This window comes from Mastigoproctus giganteus, chromosome 2 (assembly GCF_048544385.1).
Source record: "Mastigoproctus giganteus isolate SK-2022 chromosome 2, ASM4854438v1, whole genome shotgun sequence".
Classification (NCBI taxonomy): domain Eukaryota; kingdom Metazoa; phylum Arthropoda; class Arachnida; order Uropygi; family Thelyphonidae; genus Mastigoproctus; species Mastigoproctus giganteus.
This window is the reverse complement of record NC_143576.1, coordinates 19,886,186-19,911,584: the sequence shown is the minus strand read 5'-3', so window position 1 is coordinate 19,911,584 and position 25,399 is coordinate 19,886,186. Positions and strand designations below refer to the sequence as shown.

Below are 25,399 nucleotides of genomic sequence, written 5' to 3'. Positions count from 1 at the left end.
GGAAAAAAAGTAACGCCGAAAGCGAAAGAGAAAAACCAAGTTTTTTAGATGCAGAGGAAGCAATATTTGTAATGTGCTTTTGCCAAGAGAGATTAGAAGTCAGGGTAATCCACAAAAGAGATATATCATATTGTCTAGAAATTGGAGTGTCACTAAAGATAAGCATAGGAGCAGAAGAATCCTTTTTGCGAGATATAAGACAAGACTGAGTTTTAGAAGGGTTGAAATCAACTAAGTTGTCTTTGCCCCACTGGAGAATTACCTGAAGAAATGCATTTAAGGAATTGGTAGCAGATTTTCGAGAAGTTGAAGCTGATTGAGCAGGACAAGGTTTCTCAAAATGGAAAGTGGAATGCAATGTGCTGTCATCGGCAAATCTATGGATAGGATTTCCAGTCAATGGAAGAAGGTCATTAATATACAAGAGGAAAGGAGTGGGGGAAAGAACTGGACCTTGGGGGACACCAGCATTAGTGGAGAAGTTAGAAGACAGAGCCATCACCCTCAGTGAGCGGTCAGAGATGAAACTGGATATCCAATTACAAAAAAGCAGTTGGCAAACCACAAGATAGAAACTTTTTTTTTTAGGAGACCTTTATGCCAAACACAATTGAAAGCCTTTGAGATAGCAAAAGAAACCGCTTGTCTCACCAAACTTTTCCATTGAATTTGTCCATAAATGAGTAACTGGCAAGAATATAACCAGTGGATCGATACTGGCGATCATTGATCAGACGAAAGGTTTCTAGGTAGTTTGATTTGGCGGTTATTTGATTTCTCCATTACTTTAGAAAGATTAGAAGTTGTGATCTGAGGTGCCTGAAGGACCACTCACTTCGACCGTGTACTTAGAAGGGTTGTTTGTGAGAAAAAAATCAAGCTTGTTTCCTGTATGGTTAGGATTGTCCTGTATTCTTGTAGGTAAATGAACAATCTCTGCAAGGTAATTAGTAATTGCAAAAGCCCTCTGCATCTCGACCATTTGGGTCGGTGACTAGAAAACGAAGCCAGCTGGAGTTGTGAACATTAAAATCACCAAGAAAAATTACCTCACTGTTAGGAAAGTTGTAATAGAGAAAGTCAAGTTACAAAGAGAGGAAGTCAAAGAGCTCCAAGTGATTAATGGAGAAAGGTAGAGACAACAGATGAGGTAGAGAGATTTTAAGCCAGAGATTGAAAAGAGGAGATTCCAAATTACCAAGTCTCTGACAGGGAATATCGGAATGGAAATATGCACGATACCACGTTTGAGGCGAAAGGAATCATACAGCGAATAATTTGAACAAATGAGATGATCAGTAATCGAATCAACCAATAACTAAGATTCTGTCAGAAAAAGTACATGAGGTTTGGCAGACTGTAAGTGGAAATGAATTAGGAAGTGTTTGGGAGGATTAGATCTTTTCACAGATAAGCTTGCTCTATTACTTTGACAATTCATGGTGTATTCAATAGTGAGAAAAAGTGGTCGAGGGGACATGCTTTGTGAAGTAACGAAATTTTTGGATATGGTGTACACATGGCAAGAATATACCCAGATCTTTGACATAATGTGGTCTCGACAATGCCCACATATACACACTACTCGAACTCCCTCCAGTCACTATCTGGTAAGATTGTGAAGACTTCAAGATAATGACTGTCGGACTGTTTAGGCTGCAAAGTGAAGTGGTCTCATTGTGGCTGCTGCTCTCAGGGACAGGTTCTATTCGAATTGCAATGCAAATTGTCAACAGTTAAACTGTCAAGATGAGTTTAATGCAAAAGCACTTTTTGTTATGTTTAGTTCTTGTGTACTTATTATTATTTATTTATTTATTTTTGTCTCAAATATGCTGAATATTTTGGTTTTTAATTATAATTAACTTAACGGTCTTACCTTAACTGTACTGTTTTCTCAGAACTAATGAGCTTTTGTACAGTGATTTTGCCACTAGTTAGTGTTTTATTTATTTATTTTTATTCGTTTATTTTTTTGTTATTATTATTATTTTTTTATATATTTTTGTTTTGCTGGCTCCCAAGTATGGGTAACCTGGGAGCGGGGTTGCTGTTGGCACCCACTGGTATTGCACTACATCTGGCAGATGCAGGATTTTAGTGCGCTGAGCACTGACTGTGAATAATGGACCCGGACCTTTCTCCTCAAGCTTGGGTCGGGCATTAGGCAGCAGCTGCCCAGGTGTTGACAGCTCGCTAGTTCGAAGAGGCCTGTCACAATTCTTTCAGGTCGTTTCACAGAGGTTTTGTGCTGTCGCAGGTGTTCAAAGTGCCACCCTGACTTAAGAACATTCTGCCATCTGGCAGAGTAGAGCAAGATTATACACTAGCTGAATCGGAAGCCTCCTAAAGAGTTTCCAATAGGTTCGGTCCGGTGTACTAATTAGCGGCCGGCCTGCAACATGCCCCAGACTATTACCGACCATTTTAGAGCTGTACCCTAGAAATGTAAGGAAGATTGGATCTTGCCATGATGTCCATCATAACCTCAAAAGTCATCAGTCGTAGTGCATGATGGAAGAGGGTTGACTGGAACTTAGCTCTGGAGACTGAACCACCACCTCAAGCCTCCAATAATGAAAGTGGTGGTATTGCACTGGTTGATGAGAGTATCTACCACCTAGCATTGCCTGGTAACATAGAGGGGCGGCATTTCTCCAAGTGGTGTGGGCACCACACCTCGTCTCCTGCTTACGTTGGTTCACACGTGGGTGGTCACCCACAGTGCTTTTGCATGGGGGTTATATCCAGTATTACTAACATTCCCACAATCGTGAAGGGGCAAGCAGAGGATTTGACTGGCACAGACCATCCAGACTTCGCTGGAAATTGTGTCCACTTCACTTGAGTGTCGCCCGAATATCAGTTCCATCAGCCTTTTAGACTACCAGGTTGGAAGTTCAGCTTGTCTGGCATATCTGAGAGAATGTCTGTGACAACCTCAAGGACCATTCATACACCGAGTGGACAGTGTATCAATGGTCCTTAAGATACACTGAATGGACAGAAATCATGATATACCTGCCTAGGGACCTTTTGCACAGCTAAGGGCAGTCACACGGCAAGGCATTGAGTCCAGTAGCTCACGAAAGCATTCCAATTTATTTCCATCCATGCTTGCTGCACTGCCGTCCCTAATTCTCTCACATTCCTGGGTGGAGGATCCAAAGCTGAAACGGATCTTTCCATAGCATCCCAAAGATGCTCCGTGAGGCGATTCCATTGTGGTAAAATCTGTGGAATGCTCTTTGAACCATATTCTAGTCACCATGGCTTTGTTGGGAGGCACGTTGTCCTGCTGGAAGAGTCCACTGCCCTGTTGGTGCATGATGTGACTATGAGGGGATGCAGATGGTCACCTAACCTTGACCATTCAGAGATGCATTTAGACATACCAAAGGTTCCAAAGTATGCTAGTTGAACATGCCACAGACTATTACTGACCGTCCACCTGCCTGAACAGTTCCTTGAATTGATGTGTATAGCTACGTGCAGTTTCTGCCAGATAGACACACTCTTGTCTGCTCAAAATAACTGGAAATGGGACTTGTCAGACCAGGAGACCCGTCTCCAATCATTCAAGGTCCAGTGCCAATGTTCTTTCACCCATTTGATGCATAGTCCTGTTGTGAGTCTAGTAATGGGACTCGGTGGGTCGGTGGCACCCATAACCTATTGCAGCTAATAATTGTCTGATGGTTTCTTGGTGGAGACGTTTTTGGCACCTCCCTCATTGAAATTGGTGATATGCGCCACTGTCACTCTCCAGTTGGCTGAACAAGGTGAGACAGACAGGTGCCTCTGTAGACAGGAGCAGCAGTGCGTAGCACACGCTTCTTGATTAGACCCGATGAGATGTTATTCCTGAAATGGCGTTTTCCCGATACACTCTTGATACTATTGAATAGGGATAGTGCAATTTCTGTACCACTTCCATGCATCAGGCACCCACCATCTCTCTCTCTCTCTTTCAGACTGTTAACTCATGACGTTTATCCATACTGACATTGAATTACCATCTTCATAAATGCAGTGTACCTATATACCTGCCAAGTGGTGGGTTTGTCCACTAGTGAGAGGAGTGACAGCGTCATGTTGCCCAGGAACCAGGTATCCCATGAATTCTGCCCTTTCAGTGTATGTGCAAGACCTATTTACTTTAAGCAAACAGGTCTTGCACACGAAGCATATCGTGGTAGTACAGTGGCATCATCAGTCTTTCCTGCACCTGGTCAAAAGGCCCTGGTTCGAATCTTGTTAGTGACGTGAGGAACGTTTAAGGGGCATTTTCACTCCTTGGCTGAGTTAGTCGGTCTTCGGCTTAGATAGCAATGTTTCACCCTCCGGAAATTCTGGTATTTATTGCGGCAAACAGACAATTCTACTAGAGAACATACTCAGTTCACAAGCAATTCCCTTTGGCAGATGAATGAATATTCTGTTGGACCTAGCGTGACATATTTATTCTATTATAAATTTATCTTGGCATCATCTCATGAGAGAAAGTAAAACCATCAGTCACTCACTTTACTTTTAAGCTTGTTAAGGAGGAAATGAAAAATGGTGGCCATCCTTTTAGACAGTGGTTCTTATTGCATAGTTATACGTGGCTCATGTATCTATTATGAATAGTTTGCAGAATCATCAGCATTTCCATATTGCTGTGTGTTTGTAAGGAAAGTTCCTAAACCTTTATACCATGTATCCCTACTCCCAGAACAAGTGCAAAACAGATTTAACCTAATTCAGCCACGAGTTCACATACTTTTATAATTTATTATATACTTCAATATATTTAAAATCACAGATGGAAATAAATAACACTTTATACCTGGATTATAGTAATAATATTCTGTTTATACTCCAGCATGACTACACGGTCATTGGAGTTCACAAGGTAGCAAGAAGCTTATAGTATATAGCACCGTATTTAGTAATCATGTGGCTTAAACCACAGTCCCTCCTTGCATTCACTATGCAGTTAGGGTTAGTGGGATGGTTTGTCCATTTTTTTTTCTTTAAAAAAATTGCTTAGTAAAACCAACACACGTCCCACTGAAAAACAGAGTGGATCAATAGGGGGGGGGACGTGTCCCACATTTTGGGAACCTGCCATAAGCATATTAATTTTCTTCTAAACAGCTGGGTGAAAAATTTGTAGCTTTCGGCAGAAAGGAGTGGATATTTAAACTCAGCAAAGAATGCAGTGTTTAATGCAATAGTTGCTACTGAGTAGCAATTCCGAGAGATAACTAATATTGAACTTTTATAAAAGTTCAAGAGTGTTATAATTACATGAATTAAATTTTATATAAGTTTCTTTACAGTGAATTTTTAAAGGTAATTTTTACTTTTAATTTACTTGTAGTGATTCCAGATATCCTGAATTTTAAATGTGGCTGTCTACAAAAGGTTGGGACACCTGATGTAGGAAAATATTATATGCCGGTTTATTGAACTTGTCAGAAGTTCAAAATTTTCATGAAATGAAATAATATAGCTAAAGATAAGTGTTGAAGGTGGATTTTTGCTGAGGGAGTGGGGGGGGGATCACTAAATAATTTTCTTTGTAGATTTTCCCTGAAATTTGTTGCTGGCTTTCTTCACTGTAGTTTTCCTCAAGTGAGTTTGCAAATTAAATTTTTATTTATTTGTAGGTAAAGTACTATGATGGAAGATGATGTAAAACTTGGAATATTTGAAAGTTGTACAGCTCCTATTAATGGTCAAGGGGATGCCACTACAGGAGGGAAAAAGAAACGAAGGAGACACTTCAATTTAAAATTTAGACCGCCAAACAGAGGTAAGGGATTCGTGCTGTATCTGATTTGAAATTGGAGTCTTTCCCCCCCCCCACAAGTGCCACATATAATTTACGTTTTTGTTGTCACAAAATTTCATTTTAAATGCTGACAATTATTTTATCCCATGTGGGCAGTGTTTTGGTGCACTTCTGTTACACGGAAGTGGTAACAGCTTGTTATCACTTGTAGAAAAATAGCTCACCACTCATTTTCTTAAACTGGGCCCTGGCACAGTGGTTGTCAACCTGTATGTCACGAAGAGCTGGAAGATGTGTTGCCAAATATTCTTGATAAGCCCAGGAGAAAAGGTTAGGAACAACCACTGTAGCAGATGACATTGTTGTCTAGTTTTATTTTAACACTTTAAAACACTATATTCGAAAGTTAGTCTCTCTCTTTTTTTAAATTAAGATTTGATGACTTGTTTGATTAATACTTTTTTTTGTGGTCAGAACTCAAGTCTCCATACTCTGACATAATTATTTCATCACATGTGTTCAATGGTTTGATTGGGTTGCAATTAAATTTGGTAGCTACACTCAGTGATCACTGAATTGTGACCACTTATCTAATACATTGTACCTTGTTGTGCCACTGTTTGCATGGATAACAGCCACTATTTGCATAGACATTGAACTTTACTAAGTCTCTGTAGATGCCCTTAAGGATCTGCAGCCAGTGCTGCCTTCAAAGTTTTCTATGACATTGGAATAGATGATGGTTGCATGTCCAGGTCTTGCTTTCCATTTCAAAACATTCCACAGGTGTTCAATTGGATTGAGGTCAGGCAAATTTGGAGGTCCATCAAGATGGGTGATATCTTCACTGTGTTCCCTGAAACAGTCACACACAGTGTGGGCTCAGTGAGACAAGTGCATTATTGGCTTTGAAGATTGGTTTCTGTCCAGGAAAAAATACAATATTATTTATTTTATTTATTATTATTAATCACATGGTACAAGGAAGCCTGAGGCTTATGCTGCACCAGCCAAAAAAAAAAAAAAAATATGAGAGAGAGAGATCGATTGAGCTCAGGACCCTGGGTTGGCCAAGCCCATACTCACCACACGTGAGCCCCCAGGGTTAAATATACGGCAGGCTGTACATGGTATCCTAACAGCTGCCTATACATCTCACCAGTGAAATGTTGGTCTATATCTACCAGGGGTCCTAGTTAATTCTTGTCAGCAAAACATGCCTCGTATTAAGCAACCACTGCCACCTGTCTTGAATAGTGGGTGCCATTCATGATGGGTCCATGGACCCATGTTGCTTGGGCCACACATGAAGGCATCCTTCGGCACGTTGCACCAAGTAGCCTCAGGGGCTCACGTGTGGTACAGGCCTGCCACACTCAGGATCCTGAGCTGAATATCATCATTCTTCTCTTTCTTGGTATGATTCCCTTCTCTCTCTCTCTCTCATAGTTACTCAGAATTTTTTTTGGCTGGTGCAGCAAAAGCCTCAGGCTTCCTTGCACCATACAGCTAATAATAATAAACTTCTAAAATGACAGGCTGCAGATTTTTTTTTTTTTTTTTTTTTTTTTTTGCAATCTATGATTTTAATTTATAGTTGAGGGGGACCACATTATAGAAAAGGTTAAAAAAAAACAATGATTCTAAAGAATAGTTAGTCTTAAATATTTTGTATATTAAGTAATCCTAACTATACAGACTTCCATTAATTTGAAACAGCACACACCTTAAATGTGCAATAGTTATTTATGGCACTCAGAAAGTGGGTTATTTTACTCTCACTCAGATGATACTTAAGAAAATGTGTCATACTTACACCTGGCTTTATTCCAAGTCCATACTCACCAGATGTGAGAATAAGTCATTGTGTTGGCTTGTTTTTTCATATCCAAAGTGTAATTATACTATTAGTGGTGCTTAAAAAAATAACTGGGTGATATGTCATGCATGTTTTGGAACAGCATCACTCCTTTGCATCATCCATCTCTAGCAAGCAGATGGTGTCACGTGCCATACATGATTGCATCACCCTAGCGGCAGTGTAAATACAGTGCATATGCTATGAGCCCAGTATTTTGTGCCGTTGCAGTGGCTAAGGGCGGAAACACACTATCACTTCACAGGAGTGAAGTGATAGTGTGTTTCCGCCCTTGAAACATGCCTAACGTCAAATGTGGGGGAGCTATATTTCCCACTTAGTTTATTGCTAAGAGACTCACTATTGTCATTGGCTGTATTCACAAGATAACATGTTGGGATTCAAGGCCTAATCACATTTTCTGGAGCTCAGATATTTCTGTTCGAATAGAAATTTCATTAGGCATGACAAGAGGGAAATGGAGGAAATGCTAATAGAAAATAAAATTTCAAGTAAATAATGCTGTTTTGAGTGCACAAGTAAGAATATCCAAAAACAAATAACAACAACATCAAAGACGTTGCTCTGGTGCCTACTCCGAAGCACCCTCCACTTCGGCCTGCCACTCGGCATACTGACATACACTCAAATGTTCAGTCACATACATTAAAAAATGACCAAAGAAAGAAAATAGACCGAAAGTATTAGAATTAACAAATTTAGAGGATGAACAAGTCGATCATTTCAATATGTACAACTCCAATTTTTAGCATTGAGAAGTAGTTTTTTGTTGTTATTAAATTTAATTAAAAATTTTTGTTTTGTATTTTGACAGAATAAATCCTTACTCAAAAATTAAACATAACAGTATTTCAACTTTCTTTAAACATGCAATTAATTTTTCTTTAGTGCTGATTGAATTTCAAAATTGAATATTTTGCCGTTGAATGTCAGCCTTAATTAGATTATATAGGAAACTAAATTCATTAGCATTAGTAGAGGCATATGATGCAAGAAAGCAAGCTTATGCAGCATCAGCCAAAAAAAAAAAAAAAACACTCCCATTTCACCCCTCCATTCGTTTGAAATATCTGTCTAGCTGAGCCTTAAATTTACTTAGGCTATCAACTTCCACAATAAGGGATGGAAGTCTGTTCCACCAACTAACTACCTGCTGACTGAAGACAAATTTCTGCACATATACCCTACATCTGTCTTTCCTGAATTTGAATTTATGTCCTCTCAGGTGATTATTCTGAGCAAGAGGAAGAATGCCATCGGCATTGAGCATGCTCAAACCATTCAATCCTTTATACACTTCTATCAGATCACCTCGCTGGTGTCTGGCCTCCAGACACTGTAATTTGCAAAACTTGAGCCTTTCTTCATAAGAGCAACCCTTCAACTGTATACAGGCCTCCAGACCTGTATACAGTACTCAAGGTGTGGCCTGACTATTGCCTTATACAAGGGAATAATCACCTCCTTATCCCTGCTAGAAAAATTCCTGTATATCATTGACAAGACACCATGAGCTACTCTTGCAGCCAGTCTGCACTGCTCAGAGAACTTCATATCTGCCTGCACAATAACCCCCAGGTCCTTTTCATTCTCTACCACTGTCAGTGTAGTACCACAGAGTTGATATGTTGCTCTGGGGTTGCTGTTTCCCATATGTAGTACTTTACATTTGTCAATGTTAAACTTCATTTGCCACCTCTCAGCCCATCTGCTCAACCTTTCCAGATCCTGTTGCAGCAGCATAGCATCAATAGTGTCCTTAGTAATCCTGCTGACCTTTGTATCGTCTGCATACTTGGACATTAAGCATGATATACCATCATCAATATCATTTATAAATACAGAAATCAATGGACCCAACACTGAACCCTGAGTGACTCCACTAATAACATTAGTCCACGATGAGCAGTGTCCATTGTTTACCACTCGCTGTCTTCTCCCTCTCAACAATCCCTTTATCCATAGCAGCAGTTTGCCTCCAATGCCACACTGTTCCAATTTGTGCAACAGTAGCAAAAGCCTTTCCAGGATCCAAATATATAATATCAAAGTTATTCCCTGCATCCATTTCTTTTGTGACTGCATCATAGTATCCAATCAAATTGGTCAGGCAAGACTTTCTCCTAACAAAACCATGCTGTGTCTATGTTATAACTGAAGTCTTGTCTAGATGATCCTGCAGTGCTTCTTTAACCAGTGCCTCCATTAATTTTCCTGGAGCAGAAATTAAACTATCAGGTCTATAATTACTTGTGTCAGCCTTTGATCTTCCTTTGTGAATTGGGGTAACATTTGCACATCTCCAGTCTATGGGTACCTCCCCTGAGTCCAAAGAAGCTCTCATAATTATGGCTAAGGGTTTGCTTACTTCCTTTGCTGCCTCCTCTAATATAACTGGATAGATCCCACCCAGCCCGGGCGCCTTTTTTTTTTTTTTTTATGTTTATCCTCAACAATTTCTCCTCCACTTTCCTCTCAGTTATTACAAAATCATCTAGCTCACTGCCAGAATTTACTTCACCTCTGGCATTCCCTTCCTGAATAACTCCTCATGTGTGAATGTGGATGCAAAATACTCATTTAGTTTGTTAGCCACCTGAGCAGGATCCTCAACTTGTTGAACCATCATTATCCAGTGGACCAATCTGATTCATCCCTTTCCTTTTAGAGTTTACATAGGTAAAGATCTCTTTTCTGTTTTTCTTTGCATCCTTTGCCAAGGATTTCTCATAATCTGCCTTTGCCTGCCTAATCTCCTTTGTGACTTGGTTACAGACCAGCTTTTATTTATCATAGGCTTCCATGTGACCCCATTAATTTATATTGTATCCCATGCATTTTTCTTCTCTGCCACATGTCTCATTAGTTCATCTGACATCCATTTAGGCCTAAACCTTGAACAATATTTCTTAGTTGGTATGTAAAGCCCAGTAGCTTCCAAGATAAGTTCTTTGTATGCTTCCCATTTTGAATTTGCTGTTGGTAACATCATCAGTTGGTCCCACTGTATAGAATTTAAATACTGTCTCGGACCATCGTAGTCGCCTTTACGAAAGCAAAAACCTTTCCCTTTACCCCTGATGGTAGTTACCTCTTTGAGTAAATCCCACTTCAGCACACTATGATCACTGCCACCTAGTGGTTTCTTTATTTGCAGTTTCTTAATGCATGAAGAATCACTACTGATAATCAGATCAAGAGTATTACTCCGTCTAGTTGCCTCCCAAACATGCTGATGCAGAAAACAATCGTCCAATAAATCCACAAAAGCCTTGATAGTGTGTGAGTCACCAACCCACAAATTCCAGTCAATATCTGGGAAATTAAAACCCCCATTATAACACTCTGATTTACTGGCCCACTATTTCCCTTACAGTTTCTTATTATACTCATCAGAGTCATTAGGCCTATAGCACACTCCTACTCTCAATTTTGCCTCCATAGCCGAGTGGTTATGAGCAGGAGTGCAGTAGCACACGCTCTGAGTAGACCGGGGTTCAAGCCCCTGACTGCTGAATATGGTCGATCTGCCAACCTGCACTGGACCAGCGTGGCAGATTATGGTCCATTTCCCTCAGCATGAATTGTTGAGGAGGCTTCCATCCTGCAATGGGTTGATAATGGCTGCACTTTACTTTTTACTCTCAATTTTGATCTCCTAATGCTTATGTCACACCAAACTGACTCGACACTGCACTGTCCAGTGATGTCGACTGGCTTCACTTCTTTAGATTTTATGGGTTTCTTAACTAATAGCATAACCCCTCCTCCCTTCTTATCTTGTCTATACTTCCTGTATACATTGTACTCACCAAATTCTATTTCTGCATTCCTTATATCTGCGTGACACCACATCTCTGATATCCCAACAATATCTGCCTTTGATATTTAGACCACCTCAAATTCATCAAATTTATTTACCAAACTCCTAGAATTGGTGTACATGCAAGTATACATGTTCATATTCTTAGCTACGCCAACACAGCCCATGTATTTATTTGTTCCGCAGTGACTCCCAGCAGTCTCTGAAATTCCCTACACCTTGTTTTCCAGTTTACTGCTCATCCCAATAGAAGCACTGCAATAATCACTTCCACCTCTGCAAGTGGCTACTGTTAATCTAAAATGATTAACATCCTGCAGAAAATGATGGAATTAACCTTTTACTGTTTTCTTCCAGTTCATGTTGTGCATCCATTGCATACTCTTTTTTTCTTGGCTATAAGAAAAGAACATGCATTTTCTAAATCTTCAAAATCTGAAGAAGAGGATGAAATGTGGCAATTCATTTCGCTTCAGCTTTCCTCAAAGAGAATAACACATATACAATGTTACAGTAGGGTTGCCAGATGTACCTACCCCATTTCGGGGTATAATACCCCTTTTTTGGAATTATATTTCGAGATACCCCTTTTTGAACATTTGAAATGGGGTATTTGAAAAAGACAGAAATCATAAAGCACCCCGTTTAGATCATTATTTAGGAAGAAAGAACTAACAATAAAGTTGTTAAAATGCACCCTTAAAACTCAAAATATGACATTCTATCCAATTTACAAAGAGGGTTATAGAATATTTATACGAGGGATTTCCAAAAAGTAAGGTTACACATTTTTTCCCCCCTTAATAATGGTGAAAGGGAATGAGATGAAACGCGGCGGGTAGATAGACCTGGTAATAACATTCAAAAAGACTGCCAGTGCAGTGTTGCGGTACCGTTGCCTCACAGCAGATTCCAGTTGCAAAATGACAGCTACTGTGCGAGTGTAGTCCAAAACAGTTGTTGGTGAAGTTATTTGCTTTATGCAAGCCAAAGGATCTTCAACAAGTGACGTTCACCGTGAACTGGTTGCTGTGTATGGCAGAAAGGTGATGACAAAGAAACAGGTGTGTGTTTGGTGCAATGAATTTATATTGACTGTGTTGACATTGAAGATCAACATCATGGCCACAGTGTTCTGGGATTGCCAAGGCATTCTGTTGGTGGATTTCTTGTCGAAGGGAGGAACAATCAATGCACAGCTTTACTGTGCAATGTTGGAAAATCTGAAAGCCAACATTCAATGCAAATGACCAGGACTCCCGACAACGCAGCTCCACACCACTCGTGAGTGGTTGCGCCGTAATAGTTGGGAAACTGTCACATCCCCCCCCCAAAGCCCAGACTTCCATTAGTTTGGCCCTCTGAAAAAACGCCTTCCAGGAAAGCATTTCACCACAGATGAGGAAGTTCATCAGGCGATGCGATGTTGGTTACTGCATGTGGGCATGGACTTCTTCAGTACTGGTATTGATAAACTGATCCATTGTTGGGACAAGTGCAACAATAAAACCGGAGACTTTGTGGAGAAGTAGTGCATGTTCACTTATTTCTTGGTGTGTAATTTCAACTTTGTATTATTAAACATCATTGAGAGAAAAAATGTGTTACTTTATTTTTCGGAAACCCCTCGTATTATGCTTACTTTGTAACCTTTTACATTCTACTTGACTTCTTTTTTTATTTCACTGTAATGTTTTAAGGCTCAGGCAACAAGGTTTTTTTTTAATTTAAAATTCCAAATATCAATACCGATTTGCTGTATGAAGAATATGTTCTGTTGAAATTATTCCATAAAAATATTGAGACAAAAGACCTCAAAAATACCACAGATATTTGGATAAAATTTTTAAATGCATATGAAGTACATAATACAGAAAAAATTATTAATTTTGTTTTTGCTTTGCCTCACTCAAACTCAAATGCAATGAGTGAGCGAGTATTTAGCATTAATGTTTAATGCATGAAAAAAAGGATAGAAATAAATTACACCTAAAGAATGCTGAAGGAGATTGGTGAAAACTAATCTGAACTGTCACAGTATCATGCAAAGAATTTTACGGGTATGCACTAAAAATTTGTTAAAGAAAATTCGCTCCAATGAAAAGTATTGCTGGGTAAATTCTTTTTGATAAAATAAATCAAGTTTATTGAATATGCATTTTAAACAATTACGAAAAACATTTGATGTTAATATTTATAAACGTTTCCTTTACTGCTACAACTCTTGCAATAAAATTTTTCGAATTAAACAAATTAAAGCATACTTATAATTTGGTTAATTTTATTAAAATTTGATTAATTTTGCATTCCATGAACTTGTAAAAATCAATAAAATAAAGAAATAAAATATTTGTTATTAAAATTGTTAATTTTTTTTAAGATATAATGTGAGCATCCCAAAACAGGGAATGAATATCCCAAACATAAGCAAGAGTACCCAGAGATCCAATTTTTAATCTGGTCACCCTACGTTAGTTAGTGATGCTTCTATGACTGACTTCACAATTTACACTAAAGAGTGACATGAGGAGTCCTGTGACGTGTTAATAGTGTGTATTGCCTTAAGTTTTCACAATTAATGTCATATAGGAAAAGTGTTGCTGTTGTGTAGGCTAAAAGCCTACACTACATGAAATAGCTAAAAGGATTCTCTGTAATAAGGATTAAGGATGTAATCAGGATAAAAAGATTCTCTGTAATAAGTCAACAGTGTCATGTTTATTATGAGAATTATCAGAAAGAAAGGAAGTGGACTTTCACAAATATCTTATGCAGCACAGGACAGATGTCTAGTCCATATTTGTCTGAAACAGAAGATTCTCATTGATAGATCTCAAACAGCATGGGAGAGTAAGGGCAGGTACTGCTACAGCATGTACATGCCCTTTCTCATTGGGATTAGTAGTGTGTTGCCCAAGGGAAAAAAGCCACTTTTGATGCGAAAAATGAAAGCCCAGCATAGGCAAAAGGGCATGCTCGTTGGTCTGAATAGCAGTGGAGATGTTATTTTCTCTGATGAATCAAAATTTAACTTGCATGATTCGGACAGCCAGCAGAATGTTAAATAAAGAAGAGAAGAATTTCATCCTGACAATATTGTCTCCACAGTGAATCATTCTGCATCTCAAATGATATGGGGCTGTATTTCACATAGGGAAATTGGTAATCTTGAATTTGTGAAGGGTACAGTGAATGCAGAGGTGTAAAAGGATATTCTTGAGACAAAATTATTTCCCACAATTAGAGATCACTATGGGGATGTTGCAATTGCATTTTTCAAGACAACTCTGCTCTGTCATAGAGCCAAAACTGTAAGTACTACTTCATAAAATTAGTAAAAGTTTTTTTTAAATTGATGAAACATAGCACACTTGCTTAAATAAATGAAATTTATTTTGCTGTCCACAGGTGCAAAAATGGTTGAAGGATAAATCAATTCACGCAATAACATGGCCTGGAAACAGTCCAGACCTCAATTCAGTCGAAATTTGTTGGAACTGGGTGTTTCAGTAATGCAAAAGAAACCAAAAACCTTTAGAGCTTCAGGAGACATTAATTAGTGTTTGGTACCTCAAGATTTCCCAGGAATACATTCAGAATCTTATTTAGTCGATGACATGACAGTGTATAGTCATCAAAGCAAGGGGTGGGCCAGTGAAATATTAGTGAACATTTTTTTTTTTTTTTTTTTTGTTATATAGCTGCCTGTCACTCTATTACAAGCAAAGTAATAAAAAAAAAATAACTGCTTTCATAAAATTTTTATTTGTACCATAAGTAACATGTTGTTATGCACTTATTTCATTATATATTTAAGCATGAGGCATAAAGTATATTTTTCTGCAGTTAATAGTTTTATATGTGTATTGTTATTATTTATGTTCTTTCAGCTATTTCTAAAATATTAGCTGCCAGTATAAGGACAAACAACCTAAAAACTGAAGTGATGCAATTGTTTAAAGCACTACTGTATGTATTTTGTGTTAATTCTGAATAATTAACAGAAATATGTATCCATCCAGTAATATGGTTTTGTTCAATAGCTGTTTTCCATAGTCAGAACTTAAATATAATTTACAAAATTGTATTTATCCATTATGTTTTATTTTATTGAAATATAATCATTGTGGCACATCATGGCCAACGTTGCCCATGCACCATTAAAAAATGAAATCGTGCAAGAAACTTTGTGCTTCATAAAAAATTTTGCAGCTCCCCAGAATTTTCTGTGATTCAGACTCAGAAAAAGTTGCTTTAAATGCTGTGGTTTTGTAGTTAATGAAGTAATTCAATGTTAATACCACATGGGAATTTGCATAAGTTATTTACTGAGATGTTACAACTTCAGTCTAAATTTAATATAGATTGGCTACATCTCAGAATTCACTTAATCCCATCATCAGGCATAAGTTACCATGAGATGAGGATCCTGAAAATTGTTTTTACCTTGTTTCCATTGGCCATTCCACACTATTTTATAGACTCTTTTCAGTACATATCTTTTCCTTTACAGAAAGGCGACATGTCCTTCCACCTCCCTGTCCTCATTGCATAGAAACATATACTGATGAAGCTATTCATAATGCTGAAGAACTTGCAGAAGGTAAGTAAATTCCTACTGTGTTCAATGTCTCTCATATCTTCTATTTAATGTTGATTAATGGCTGCGATGGTGGGAATGGTGGAATGGTGGGAATGAATATTTTATGAACCCCAAAACGAGGAATGAATATCCCAAACGTAAGCATGAGTACCCTGAGGTCAAATTTTTAATCTGGTCACCCTATGTTAGTTACAGTGATGCTTCTATGACTGACTACACAGTTTACACTAAACAGTGACATAACTGTGACGTGATAACAGTGTTTTGCCTTAAGTTTTCACAATTAACGTCATATAGGAAAAGTGTTGCTGTTGTGTAAGGAAATGTGATTGTTGTGTAGGATGTATAGGGACATTATATGCATGAAATAGCTAAAAGGATTCTCTGTAATAAGTCAACAGTGTCACATTTATTATGAAAATTATCAGAAACTGGCAGTCTAAACAGAAAGAAGTGGATGTTCACAAATATCTTGTGCAGATTTCTGGTCCGTATTTGTCTGAAACTAAATTAGAAAATAGAACTTTTTTTTTTTTTTTCCCCTTTTATTTTCTTTCATAATGTGAATCCTGCCAACATCTCACTTAATTAATTAATACTTTTCAGATAATTTAACTAATGGCAGGTGCATTACAGCATTGGCAGCCATTATCTATTAAATTCTTAATCTTCAACAGGAAATGTGATTGGTAAACTGGGGTGTGCTAACAAGGGACGCACCAGAGAATTTTAGTTAAGGGCTATCCCTGTCTAAAATAGTCTAAAATTTTATCAAGCTAATTTTTTTTAAACAAGGGCTTGTGCAACTTCCCATCAGCATACCCCTGGACTGAGTTGATATATTTTTAGGGTTTAAGTTTAAACTGTTGTAATACAATTCAGATGGTAGTCACTTTTTATGTGTGGAATAATTATTATTACCCCGGGGGGGAGAGGGAGAGAGAGAGAGAGAGATATACTTATTTTAAAAAAAACCCTGGCATTGTGTCCAAGAGGCACTTAAAGTGGAAACTATCAGAATTAAATGGCACAAGCACTCTAAAGCTGACAATGAAAGTAAAAGAATGTGGCAAAGGATTTCACACTCAGTCTTATAATTAAAAGCATTTTGCATTCAAAAAATGATCAAATAACACTTACTACTATTAAGGGTTTTTTTATTTGAAGACAAAAATGTTTGTAAAATATACTTTAAACTGAATTACTCTCCCACATTATTGTTTAGTTGCACAGATGTATTGTAGTCCACATTTTGCTATCTCGCAAGCTCAGTATAGTAAAATGCATGGCTTAGCTGCAGAACTGGCTTCAGCAGTCAATTGCTTTTGCCGACACAAACATTTTCAGATGTTGGCATATGTTCCTGACTTCTTTAAAAATTTTAAGGCAAAGGTGCATGCATCAGTGCTGCCTACTAGTAGATTTAACACTGCTGGAAGCAGAGGTGTAAGTGATTCTTGCAGTGCTTCTATTGGAACGTGCAGCAGCCTAGAATACAATGTGTATAAATGGCAAGGCTTGCTTGGGATTCTCGTGGAACAAGTAGATATATGGGCTGTGTTAGATTATTAGGATTAAAAACAAGTGCATCAGAGACATATGTACTTGCATGTATGCTAATTCTAGGAGCATAGTAAATGACATTGATGTACTGGTTATTAAATGTGGCCAATGTAAGGATAGCAGAAGTGTGATGTTACTCCGACATGTTATTTGGTTTTTAGGAGCATTAGCAACCAAGACCATATTGCTCCGGGAATATGCGGTGGTCATTTCTTGACCTTTCCGCATCCTTCGTATTTGGTGGTGACGGGCTCGAACCCCGGTCTAATCAAGAAGCATGTGCTACGCACTGCTGCTCCTTCCCACCTGGCTACGGAGGCGCCTTACTCAGACATAACAGATGCAAAATTTAAATATGGCAAGTACAACGTGTATAGAAAAGACAGAGGGGATTAGCTTTTAGTTAAGGAGCATATTAAATCTAATGCAATGCATCTAGTTGACATGTAGCCAGTGCAGTGTGTTATAGGTCTAATGTCTGTGATGAGTATAACAAACACTATACTGGGCCAGTAAATCAGAATGTCTTTTAATGGGAGATTTAACTTTCTAGATATAGACTAGAGCTTGTCACTCACACACTAGCAAGAATTTTGTGGAGCTAGTGGGTGACTATTTTCTAAAACAGCATGTTAGGGAAGCAAAAAGAGAAAGTAGTACTCTTCGTTTGATTATCAGCAGCAACTCTTAATTTATTAAGAATGTGCCGGTAAAAAACCCACTGGATGACAGCGATCACAGTATACCGATGTGGGATTTACTTAAATATGCAACTATTGTCACTGGTAAAGTGGATAGTCTTATTTTAAAGGTGACTATAGTAGTCTCAGATAGTTTTTAAATTCTATACAGTGGGACTGACCAATGTTACCAACAACAAATTCTAAATGGGAAGCATTCAGGGAAATAATCATAGAAGCTATTAAGCTTTTCAAACATGCTAAGTAATGCTGTCCAAGGCTTAGATATAAATGGATGTCAGATGAACTATTGAGACACATGGCAGAGAAGAAAAATGCATTGGATATACATAAATTATCAGGCGATACAGAGGCCAATGAAAAGCAACAAGACTGGTGAAGGGAACAAAAGGGTGGTTTTTTTCAGTTCTGCAAATTGCAACACCTAGAGAATAGGTACCTGCAAGTTGATCTGATTGAGGTATTTAAGGCTTTCAATGGATTGCACATGCTGAATCCAGTCTACCTCTAGCTCAGACTAATAATCTTTTCTTCTTTTCCTTGATCAGATTACTGTTTCAAAACTTCTGATGTCAACGTTTGCTCAGATCGTGTCAGTGAAATTATTCTTGCAGGAATGGAATCCTTTATCCCACACTCCATTTTAAAATCTCATCCTTTATCTAAACCTTGGTTTTCCAATAAATGTGCTAAGGCTGTTCGAGAGAAGAATGTTGCATATCGTAATTGGCTTGTTTCTAATTCTTCAGTTTCATTTTCTGCCTACACCAAAGCTTGCAACAATTGTAAAGCAGTTATTAATCAGTCCAAACTAGAGTTTGAACAGGCTAAGAGTAGAAAACTTGCTTCTTGCCTTAATGGTAGCCGAGCTTGCTGGTCTCTTGCCAAAGTTATTGGCCACAACTTTTGCCCATCTCTGCTCCCATCTCTGTCCAAACCAAATAGTTCTGATGTCACTTCAGCCAAGGATAAAGCTGACCTGCTAGCATCCCATTTTTCTTCCAACTCATGTATTAATGATCTTGGTAAAACACCTCCCCCCCCATTCCCAACACACTCCATTTAATGCCTCCTGTGGTCTTCCGTCAAAAGGATTTTGACGAATCTTGATGCAAGAAAGCTTCAGGTCCCGATGGTATTTTTCCACTTGTTCTCACAACCTGTGCTCCTGAACTTGCTCCTATTCTTTGCTACCTTTTTTCACTTTCTTATTCCATAGGTGTTTTTCCTTCTGTTTGGAAATTTGCTCATATCCAGCCAGTTCCTAAAAAGAGTGACAAATCCCTTCCATCCAATTATTGTCCCATTGCAATTACTTCTACTCTTTCTAAAGTAATGGAGAAATCAATTAACCGCCAACTCCTAAACTACCTAGAAACCTTCCGTCTGATCAATGATCGCAATATGAATTCCCTCAGTGTCGATCCACTGGTGATATTCTGGCTTATGTTACCCATTTATGGACTAATTCAATGGAAAGGTTTCAAGAGCAACTACTTTGAGATGTCAAGAGCAACTCTTGACATCTCAAAGGCTTTCGATCGTGTTTGGCATAAAGGTCTTCTAAACAAGCTTCCATCTTATGGTTTGCCAACTTTTTTTGGAATTGGTTATCCAGTTTTCTTTCTGATCGCTCACTGAGGGTGATGGTAGATGGCTCTAACTTCTCGACTAATGCCGGTGTTCCCCAAGGTTCAGTTCTTCCCCCCACTTTTTTCCGCTTGTATATTAATAACCTTACATTGACTGGAAATCCTATCCATAGTTTTGCCGATGATAGAACATTGCATTCCACTTTTCATTTTGAGAAACCTTGCCCTGCTCAATCAGCTTCAACTTCTCGAAAATCTGCTACCAATTCCTTAAATGCTGACCTCCAGGTAATTCTCCACTGGGGCAAAGACAACCTAGTTGATTTCAACCCTTCTAAAACTCAGTCTTGTCTTATATCTCGCAAAAAGGATTCTTCTGCTCCTATGCTTATCTTTAGTGACACTCCAATTTCTAGGCAAAAGGATATATCTCTTTTAGGGATTACCCTGACTTCTAATCTCTCTTGGCACAAGCACATTAAAAATATTGCTTCCTCTGCATTTAAAAAACTTGGTTTTCTCTTTCGCTCTCTGCGTTACTTTTCTTCCAAACAGCTGCTCACTCTGTATAAATTGCAAACCCGCCCTGCCACAATATATAGTTCCCACATCTGTGGTTGTACCTCAAAACCTCTTTCAAGCTTCTTGATTCCATTCAGAAGAGGGCAGTTAGGTTAATTAATGATTCATCTCTAACAGAGTCTCTCCACTCACTGTCTCATAGATGTACTGTTTCTGCTGCATGCCTCTTCTATAGATACTTCCACGGGCACTGTTCTTCTGAATTGGCTTCTATAATTCCCGCTCTCTTTTCCAAAACGGTCCAAACACGGACTGTTTTGTAAAAAAATCTGGGAACCATTTGAATGGACTATACCATAGATTTTCAAATTCAGTTCTGTGGATGAATGAGGAGCAGTCAACGTAAAAAACAAATCTGGGATAAAAGATTTTGTGATATGCTGACAGTAGTTTAAATGGATTAAGGTATTTCAGAACTATCTAGACCATGGTTTTCAAAGTGTTTCCTGCAAACATTCCATTAATTTTTCTATTTCATTTCTGCAGGTGTATTACTATTATTTTTAGCTGTGTCCTTTGATTTGTAATAATTTGATTCCCAGTGGATGGATTTTTATATTTGGGTCTTGTAAAAAGAGATATCAGTTTACTTTATACCAGTTATTGAGATAAACCAGATTAATTGTTATATTTTTTAGACATTCAGAAATCTTTAATTACTTTGGCATTATATATTATTTGAAAAACGTAGTGTGTGTGGTGGATTCCAGTTAATCGGGACAGCCGTTTAGTTGGGGCAAATCTTAAAAAACAGAACCCATTTGAGAAAATAGCCAGGGTGTACTTAATTGGGACAACATGCCATTTAATTGGGGCAGAAGACCGCAGCACTGGAGATTACCCTACAATTGTCTCAGACCGTACCACACGGTACAGTAGAAATTCTGGAGGTCACAATCATAAAACAATTAGCAGTCACCTATTTATTGGGCTTTTCTGTCAGTGCAATCTATCACAAACAGAATAGTAAACTCGATCTTATTAAATTTGCGATAATACCGACAGCTGGAATTCTGTGGGTTATTATGATGAAATGTGTTTACACTTCCATGGAATCTTCAATCATATAAAAAAATTATTTTCAGAATCTTCTCTTCATTCCTATTTTTAAAGCTTCGTAACTTGTTACTCTGTTCTCACTTGCACATATCACGTTACTTGCAGTTTGTGTGTGCCGTGTTTTGTTATTGATTGCTTATCTTTTTACTGTTTTAAATTTTAACCCCCACCCACAAATGTCAACTGGTTAGTATGTACATATTATTACAGTACATATTAATTATTCAGATTATCATGTATATTCTTCTGATTTTCACGTATCATTTAATTTTTTAATTAGTAAGGTAATAAAGGGTAAATTTGTGCTTAATATATCTTTACTTTTATAGCCTGTGGATAATATTCCTCCTCTTTTCACTAATTAGAATCACTGTTTAACAGAATTAAAATTCAATTCACAAACGTGATCACAACGATGCTTACTACATATCGTTATAGTGAATGGTACTTTACTAGAGTGAGTCCATTGTAATGTGATTTGATTGTACAATGAACCAATTGTAAAGGGGGGATCCATTGTATTTTTAATTATTTACGTGAAACTTCAGATAATTGGGACAGCTGCTTAATCGGGCCAAAATGCACTAGTCCCAATGTGTCCCAAATAACCGAAATCGACTGTGTGTGTGTGTGTGTGTGTGTGTGTGTATAGTTATTACTGTAAGAGTGTAATTGGTACCATATAGCTATTCAAATTGTGTTAAAACTTTAGCATAAAAGTACTAGGCGGGCCATTGGGCCAAAAGAACCTATAAAGACTAAGATAGCCTGTGCTGCTTTACTTCATTATACTCTAGAAATACACATAATTAGCATTAAATTAAAAATATAAAACAAAAGAATGATCGTGTGGCTAATTATTGATAATTGTATACATTGAACTTTTTCAAGGACTAAGGCTAACACCATTCAATATATTCCATCAATACTTAGCAAGGCAATCTGTTTCTGATTGTTATCTTCCTGTTTGAACTAGGTTCAAATAATAAACATTAAGGCAATCTATATTTAAATTTAACAGCAAACAGGCAAGATAACGCTACCCAATAGGTTTGAAACAAATAATACAGAAAATAAATCATAATTTTCACTTGAGTTGTGGTGTTTATTTAAATTTATACATGTGCAAAAGAAAGCTAATGTTGACATAAGGAGAAAGGAAGTAAGAAAAGAAAATAGCCACTAATAATGGTACTTAGCATATACTGAGAGCCTAATGCCCGACCCTTTAGTAAGGGATCCTGATATAAATGTAAGATAAGTGACAGACAAGACTGGATTATGATAAAGAAATATAGAATAACAAATTGCAGATTGTATTAAGGAAATAAACAAAATATTTAAATAAAAATAATTAAAATAATTCAACCTATCTGATAAACCATGAATACTAAAATATTCAATTAATAGTAATCAATTAAAACATGTGCCAACTTTTATGTACAAGTTAGTGCAAATGCATCATATTAGCACACAGCTAAACTCTGAATTTAGCAAATTTTTGCAAAGGTGGCATCGTTTAAGTTATCTCATTGTGAATACCTTCACAACACGTTTCCATGATATTGCACTACTTCAAATAAGTAATGCTTCATGAAAAGAGAAGACTTGTTACTTATTCTCAGCAGATACTACCACCCAGACAGTACCGTTTCAGGGCTATTTGGCCACTTCTTCAGTAGGTGGGTAGGTACCCTAGTGATGTAATGATGGCAAAACAGTTATGAAGTATAACTCCACAATATCAGAGATGCCCGATGGTGTATAAGATTAATTACGACTAAGATGCATTAAGGGCCAAATAGTCCTGAAACCGTGCCATCGGGGTGGTGGTATCTGCTGAGAATAAGAAACAACAGTCTTCTCTTTTCGTGGTGTTACTTATTTGAAGTAGTGCGATATCATGGTAACTCATTGTGAAGGTATTCACATGATATATAACTTAAACAATGCCGCCTTTGCAAAAATTTGCTAAATTCAGAGTTTAGAGCTGTGCACTAAATGATGCATTTGCACTAACTTGTATGTAGTCTAATTCTCTTGCAGCCTGAGGCATAAGCCCTTAATGCATCTTAGTCTTAAGAGTAAAAGAATGAATAAATTTCCATTATTTCATAATGATATACCTTTTATATTCATTCCATTATTTCATAATAAATTATATATTATACAGTCAGTTCTGCTATAATGCAGTATATGTGTTCCTAAAAATCTCACGTTATGGTATTTTACACATTTAAAAACAAGGCTTATGGGAAAAATAGGGATGAGGCAGAACACCAAAACAAAAATGTTCAGTGTGATAATTAAAACACTAAAAAAAAGTAAGAAACTAACCCAATAAAATTGCTAATACAGGTTTAAATATCTTAAATTTCTAATAAATAAATATTACAGTAAATATAGCACTGTAATATATACATTCTAATTGATATTTCTGTTCACTGACTTTTTTTTTTTTCAGATATTCATATTACTGCAAATGCAATAAGATAGTTTACTACACATTTATAATTAGATTGCACTAACAGAAAAGTCCAATAAACGAGGAACTGCAAATTGTTTTATGGTAGTGACTTTCAGAAATGTGCTCCTCTGCTCAATCTGTCCCATCTCACAAAATTTCTGTTCTAACAGAAAAATGTGAGCCGCTGAAAACGCGAGTTAGCCTACAGTATCACTTGTTATCTTGTGAATATAGCAAATGACAACAGTGTGTCTCCAACCAATAAAACTGCAGTAAATGAGAAATATAGCTCTCACACATTTGACATTTTTTAAGCTTTGTCAACTCTTATGTATTGCTGTGCAGGTTACTACGTTTAATTGGTGCCAGGTTTTGCGTTCACCTGGTGTTGCTTGCAGACGAGCCAATGCAAAAATTGCATTATACTCTCATTGTTCCCTAACATATCAGCCGCGTCAGTGCAAATTTGCATTGCTAAAATGTGCATTATAGCAGAACTAACTGTGTGTGTATATATAAAAAACTTGTTTTAACTTCCTCTTTCCTTCCTTTTCTTATATACCACAGTACTTTCAGTAACCTGCAAAATGGTTCCTGAGAATAAAAGTAGAGAAAATATATAAGCAGAGAAAAGTGAACTGTTCAGTAAGCTAGACTGCAATGTTTTTGGTGGTCATGGAAGTTATTAGCACTTTATATGTTTATTTTGTCAGTTTAGATAAGAACAAAGTATTTTTCCTTTGTTTCATGTAAATAGTTGTTTTGTTATTCTTTTGCAGATAGCAGTAAGGCTCGGACTCTTGTTTTTGATGTAGATCTGGGAATTCTTGAGGAGTGCGAAAAGAATTTCTATGATTCTGAACATGCAGAGGAAGATGTTGTAACAGGTGATGACAAATCAATACTTAAAAGTAAAAATGAAAAGAAGAAATGGTGGATGTTCTGGAAGAAGTAGATAATTCATGATTTATTATCCACCACAATTCCAAACAGGCAAACTTGAGAAGCTAAAAGAATAATATTACACCGCAACCATACATTCTCTGCAAATAGTAATATAAAAGTTTTTATTTATATTTCTGTATAATAGTGAACATAAACTGCTTTAGTTGTATTTTTGTGAATGAATGATGAATCTGACTGTCTTGTAATAGTTCTGTTCATAGGTAATGCTAATTAGCATTAGCATGATAAAAATGCTAATGTAACCTTGTCATACACTAATGTAATTGTTTTATGCAAATAATTTATTTCCATAAACATTGATGCTTTGCAGTTAAGTAATGCAAGGATGTTTTGTTTGTTTGTTGTTTTGTTTTTAGGAGCATTAGCAACTAAGGCCATATTG

At 37.3% G+C, this 25,399-nt stretch overlaps 1 protein-coding gene across 2 annotated transcripts in view; it reads left to right on the top strand.

Annotated features, from left to right (window-relative positions):
- The window catches only part of LOC150089196 (uncharacterized), a 46,864-nt gene extending 21,781 nt beyond the window's left edge, over positions 1-25,083 (top strand). For both annotated transcript variants that reach the window (XM_090390367.1, XM_090390366.1), the window contains 3 exons: positions 5,658-5,803; positions 15,998-16,087; positions 24,831-25,083. In XM_090390367.1, coding sequence (XP_090246493.1) covers positions 5,668-5,803; positions 15,998-16,087; positions 24,831-25,006 — 402 coding nt within the window. In that variant the 5' untranslated portion in view covers positions 5,658-5,667 and the 3' untranslated portion in view covers positions 25,007-25,083. The remainder of the gene's footprint in view (positions 1-5,657; positions 5,804-15,997; positions 16,088-24,830) is intronic.
- Positions 25,084-25,399: the final 316 nt, after the last annotated feature.